Source organism: Poecilia latipinna, unplaced genomic scaffold (assembly GCF_001443285.1).
Source record: "Poecilia latipinna isolate Pla-1442-1.1 unplaced genomic scaffold, P_latipinna-1.0 Scaffold688, whole genome shotgun sequence".
Classification (NCBI taxonomy): Eukaryota; Metazoa; Chordata; class Actinopteri; order Cyprinodontiformes; family Poeciliidae; genus Poecilia; species Poecilia latipinna.
This window is the reverse complement of record NW_015113304.1, coordinates 118660-124659: the sequence shown is the minus strand read 5'-3', so window position 1 is coordinate 124659 and position 6000 is coordinate 118660. Positions and strand designations below refer to the sequence as shown.

Genomic DNA, 6000 nt, shown 5'->3' with positions numbered 1-6000 from the left:
TCAGGTAAGTAAAGAATCAGCCTGTGGTTCTGCTGAAGCGTTTAGGATGTCCAGGATGATTTAGCAGCCTTCACCATTTCTGCATTAAGTCCAGTAAAAGCCTGCACACCAGCCTCATCCCACACCTGGTAAAGCTTTTTCCTACCACACTTTTTCCTTCTGCTCAACTTTCCGTTAATATGCTTGGGTGAAGCACTGAGCAGCCATGATTTTAGTCACGACCTTTTATAGCAGTCTATTGGACAACTGTAGAATGAGCCGTCTTACAAATGATTGTGTGTAAACCATAACATTACATTTTTGCTTTTAAAATCTTTATTAGTTTGTTGTAATATTTTGATTAATTGAAAAAACAAAAGTTGTTTTTTTTCCTTAGCATCAAAATGAATTGAATATCTTGAAATATAACATGATATGAACGAAACTGTTTTAACTTCTGAACTATACTTAATGGTATTCCAACTGACTGATAATTATAAAACTTCAGAACAAATACCATTACAAACATCAGTAAATAATGAAAGGTCTAACTTTGTTCAGGCATCTTTCGTAAGGACTTGGGACCCCCCAATCTGAGCTTTTTAAGCATTTGGTTGTGGCTAACACGAAGCACCAGCCGACCCTGATTAAAGCGGATCCCTGCTTGCCAGACCTCCAACCACATCAGCCCCTGGCTAACGATTTCCTCATTCAGACAAAGACTGGAACCAGCAGCCTTTCTCTGAGAACTCAAACTCAATTGTTACATAACAGAAGCTGCTGATATTACTTTCAGATAACATTTATCAAGAACACATTTCCCCCCCCCCTTAGATCCGGGGTTGACACAAAAGTGTCATGCATCAAAAATAGGTGTAAAACTGCAGCAGGTTGTTGCCATTAGCCCACTCTTCCTCCCATCCTTCAGGCTAAGGGATTCAACAAGTAGTGAGCACACATGGGTCCCATTGTGCCGGGTTAAACAAGCTCGACGGCAGCTGCACAGGATATGAGGCAGAGATATCATCTGAAAACCCTTTAATACGACAAGCTTCACGGTGAATCCGACTCAGATGGGAGAACAGACTGTAGATGTAGCAGATATTTATGCTTTTGTTTAGTGTCGCACAAAGAGGAACGGAACATTTGTTCAAGGGTACTGCTTAATAAAAAAAATAAATCAAATCAGTTAACTTGCAACAAGATGAGTCAGAGAACTTTTTATTGGAGTTTATTAACTGAGGTCGTAAACATCTTTTAGTGGACTCTGAAAACCATCCCAAAGTCTTCACTTTAATTTTAAGTCTTTGTCTTAAAGTTGCGTCCAAAAGCATCATTTTTATCTAATTAAATGTTGCTGGGGAAACGATGTTTAATTTCAATTAATTAATGACCGTCTTTAAAAGTCAGAGAAATCCAATTCAATGTTCTGCTTACCTTTGCTGGTCTCTCCCTGCATGTCATTGGAGAAAGCGACAGTGGCGGATTTAGTCTCTTTCTATAAAGATTAAGGAGGAACTTAGTCACTTACTGGACAGTAAGGGTTTTGCTTCTTGTTTTAGTAAAAAAGTAAAAGTTTAAATCTACCTTTTCACCCCCATCGGTCTTGCGTGTCCTCTTCATGATCTCTTCCAGACGCTGACAAAAAAGCAAAAGAAAAAAACAGAAGGAATAAACTGGAGGGAATTTTTTTTTTTTTTTATTTTGATCCATTTTTTTTTAATTTGCAGAATATTCTTTACTTTAACATTTTGTAATGCGTCGTCGTGTGTTACAGCAATGCATTACAGTATAGAAATAGTTGTCCTTGTATAGCTGGGATACCAGTTTCAGTTCTATGAATAGTCTGATGTAGGCAAGTGTCTGTTAATAATCAACACTAGCAAAGAATTCCTGTCATTCTGATAAGATGGCTAAGTGATGAGTTTAGTTTTTTTCTTTTTTTTCTGGCTGGTCAACTGGTTGAAACAAAGTGCTTACACATTTCCTTAGCTTAAAAAAAAACAAAAAGGCAAATTCGACTGTTTGGAAGAAAGTCTGGTAGTGAAACTCTCAGACAATGATGGCATGGAAACAAAAAGAGTGCCACTGTTTTACAGTGAAACTATTTCCACAGCAGGTCATCTAACGGAGTAGAATGACTATTAAACCAGCCAATATCTGCTTATTTTAGGCCAAACTCTGTAGCAACTGATTAAAAAAAAATATAGTGCCATTTTAAATGTAATAAGACCAAAAATTGCTTTAACTTGTCAAATCGTAATAAAGTTTTTGAACATTATAAAACATATCACAAGCACATGACCACTGTTCTCTCTGAGCAGTACTACAATTCTCTAATATTACAAACCCAGAAATAGTGCAACAAATAATAAAAATGACAAATTTGCCATTCATTATAACAGGAAACTGCACTAACAGCTTCTTTCCCAATGCAGTCCTAAATATGATTTGTTTAGCTACAGTGACTACATTGTTAAAGATTTGTATTTTGAATGCTGGTTATGCTTGTTTGACATTTAAAATGTAAAAAATGATTACAGTATTGGCTGCTACACTTTGAACAGAAGAATGACAAAATGGTACAAAAGCGGACTGAAAGCTACTAAACTTTGTGTTTATTTTGCATTCATGCATCAAAGTAACATTTTTTTCATGGATAATTTTGGAACAGTCAACATGATGTTACGTCAGCAGGAGCAAAACAAGAATAATTGTTGTTTTTCTCCTTTAAAGAACATATAAAACTGGCTGCTTCACTCTGACCAAAAGAATGACAACATGATACAAAACAGCTTGAAAGCTAGTAAACTTTGTGTGTTCTACATTTACAGCGAGGCATCGAAGTAATATTTACGGCTAAATTTAGAATAGTCAATAAGATGTTATTTCAGCAGGAGCAACACATGAGTAATTTTGCTTTTCTGCTTTAAAGAACTTACAAAATTGGCTGCTGCACTCTGAGCAGAATGGCAGCATGGTACAAAAACAGCCTGGAAGCTAGAAAACTGTGTTCTACAATTATAGTTAGGCAACAAAGTAACATTTTCTATGTCTAATTTTATAACAGTCAATGTAATGTTACTTCAGTACAGGCAAAACTGTTGCTTTTCTTGTTTAAAAGAAGAAATTAACGTTATGCATTTTTGTTTCAGGGTTTTGTGTAAATAAATACGCCGAGTCTGATGATGGTTACTACTTTAGTTTCTAGTACTTGGTTGGAAACTTGACAGGAATAGTTTGGCAAAACTCAGCCAATCAGAGCTTCAGACTGTTTAATTTACAATTTCAGGCTCATGTTTCATTTTCTATTTATTCTATGTCATAATATTTCTCTATTTTTGTAACTTTAATACTGAACTAGTTATTAGTAAGACAACTTATTAATAGATTGTCCTATTATCGTCACTCGGTTTTGAGTGATGATGAAGTGTAACTTGTGTAATTAGCAAAAAATAAAACAGGTATTGGCTGAATTTTGCACAGCTGAGCAGTGAAGTGCTTTATAATAAAAAATTAAACCCCTCTTCTTTTCACATATATATGCACTGAAGTTAGACACAAGATCTGACCTTCATCCGACGCGGTTACACCATAACTGCAGCTGCCGCTCATAAAAGAGAGGCATTTTTAAGATCCGGGATTATTTCACCCACAGCTCAGACACTCATAGCTTTGGTATCTGGTTTAGCTGCAAAACGTGCTTCCACACTGTAGATTTCTGTTGTCCCAGTAAGTTGCTGATGCTGCTGTGTGAACCCCCAGGGGTCCTAACCCGGTCTAAACGGAGCGGATAAGGACAACATCTTTGTTGTGGAGGATGAGATGTTCCTGTGGGCTCAGTCCTACTGATTTAGTGACGCCTGGCAGAACTACGTCTGCTGGGAAGAGGCAGCATGCTTACAAAGCTCTTTTGAGATAATAATGGAGGACGAACTATTAAGACCAAACAAAATGAGTCAGATAACAAAAAAAAAAAAAAAAAACAACAAAAAAAAACACACACATTCTTGCTTTCAACAAAAGTATTAAGATACGCTCATATAAGGTATGACATTTTGCTTCGCAAAAGTATGGACACATCTCAGGCTTTACCACATTTTTCACATCACAATCAGATTTTTTCAATGAATTTAAGAACGGAAACATTTTTAAAAAGGTAAAAACGAGATGGGATTTTTGTTTCTTGAAGACGTTTACTGTCATCACCCAGAGGGTTTCTCCAGGTTCGAACATGGATGGGATATGTCACGCTTCTATAGTCATTCACTTGTTTGATCCTTTATTCTATTCAATGTTCAGGGTAATGAGCAGTGTTGGTTCTTATCCACACAAATCTGACCTTTTGTCATCTCCATGGGACTAAAATTATGTTTTTTCTTTGACCAGAGAGCCTTACAACTGCTGGTCTTTGCCCTGTAGTCTGTCATCGTTTTGGTTTTTATTGTCCTCATTGTGGTCTGAACAATGCGTTTGTTTTTATTTTTCCTCATGTTTTCTATAGTTACATGTTCGATTTAATATTACTGTATGTTTTGGGGACTACAGGTGTAGCTATAACCTGGTACAGTACATCTCTCCTTCAGTGGTTGATGTACATTGTCCCATTTTAAATAAATTTGAGTTATTTCACATGTCAGATATGCTTCCTATACGACACGTTGAAAGCTATAAGAAAGATTCTTATACCTTTTTCTCTAAAACGGCTCCTCTCTTAGCACTCTTCCATAAAAGCAACATTTTTATTAGAGTGCATCACTAACAGTCAACATGTCAACACATTCTCCTTCCCTAGTTATAGATCTCTGCAGCTTTTCCAAACCGCCATGGGCCTCATGGTTGTTTTAATTAATGTTTTCCTCTGTCAGCTTTTCAATTTTGGCAAATCCACATCTATGTAGGTTTGAAGTTGTGCCACATTTTCTAAATTTTTAAGTTTAAATGAAAAAGGGTCCAGTAAAACTCTTTAAAGCTGGAAACACACTGTTTTATTTATGACCATTCTGGTGTGTTCCTTTGTTCTTCAAGAGGTTGTTTGATCACTTATGTTCACTAAAAACCTGTTGGATCAGAAGTGGGGTTGTACTGCACACAGGTGGGCTCTATAAAGTAAATTGGTGCTGTCTGAAAGGCAGTTTGCTGCACTGGGGTTGAATAAAAATGCTTTTTTCGATTTGTGAACAGGTTTGAAAACATTTTTCACCTCATGATGTATACCCATATTTTCCTTTTAGCTGTTTTGTACTGCAGCAGAAACAAGCAAAAAAAAAAAAAAAAAGAATTTTTAAAAACGGAAATCAAGACGAAATTTGTGGTTTGTTGTCCCCAAGTGCTTCACTTTAGTTACCATTCTGTTCCCTCCCTCTGATCTTACAGCTGACCCAGGGCTGCTGAGCATGAACATAAAGGTCACAGAAGTATCATTATACATGTGCAAAGATCTTCACAAATCCGCTCAGATAAGATTGGGGCAGCTACCCTGCCAATATTAGGACTTATATATAGACATGCACTCTAAAACACAGAGGCACTCCAAGGCCTATTAAATCATGGCATGCAGACAGCCCCTCCAGGATAAGCCAAAAACATCATTCATATTGGTTTCAGGGACTCGGCCTTCCAGCCTGATTTTTGTTGTGTCAGAGGACAGGCCTCAGAGCGAACATAACCCAGAATATAATTGCACCACCCATGGGGGAGTGAAGGAGACTTTGCATCAGCTAATTTGTTTCTTAACTTGTAGTATCTTTTGTTTCAATGAATAATGGATTTGGATGCATGCTTCCCTTTAAAGCCGTAATGGGTGAATATCTTGTTTGAACTCGAGTTACAGTCCAGTGGAGAGAACAGTGGTGGGAGAGCAGATGTATAGCCCTACCTTTTTCCTCTCCAGTCTCTCCTGCTCCTCCTTCTGGAAGTGTTTCTCCCTTTCGAGACGCTGCTTCTCCGCCTCCTCCCGGGCTCTCGCCTCAGCCTCTTCTTTCTGAAACACAAACACATGAAAATCCAACCACAACTTCT

At 37.4% G+C, this 6000-nt stretch overlaps 1 protein-coding gene across 4 annotated transcripts in view; it reads right to left on the bottom strand.

Annotated features, from left to right (window-relative positions):
• The window catches only part of map7d1a (MAP7 domain containing 1a), a 47862-nt gene that overhangs the window by 8644 nt on the left and 33218 nt on the right, over positions 1-6000 (bottom strand). For all 4 annotated transcript variants that reach the window (XM_015044701.1, XM_015044703.1, XM_015044702.1 and 1 more), the window contains 3 exons: positions 5858-5962; positions 1567-1617; positions 1417-1477 (listed from right to left, as the gene is read on the bottom strand). In XM_015044701.1, the coding sequence (XP_014900187.1) occupies positions 1417-1477; positions 1567-1617; positions 5858-5962 (217 nt within the window). The remainder of the gene's footprint in view (positions 1-1416; positions 1478-1566; positions 1618-5857; positions 5963-6000) is intronic.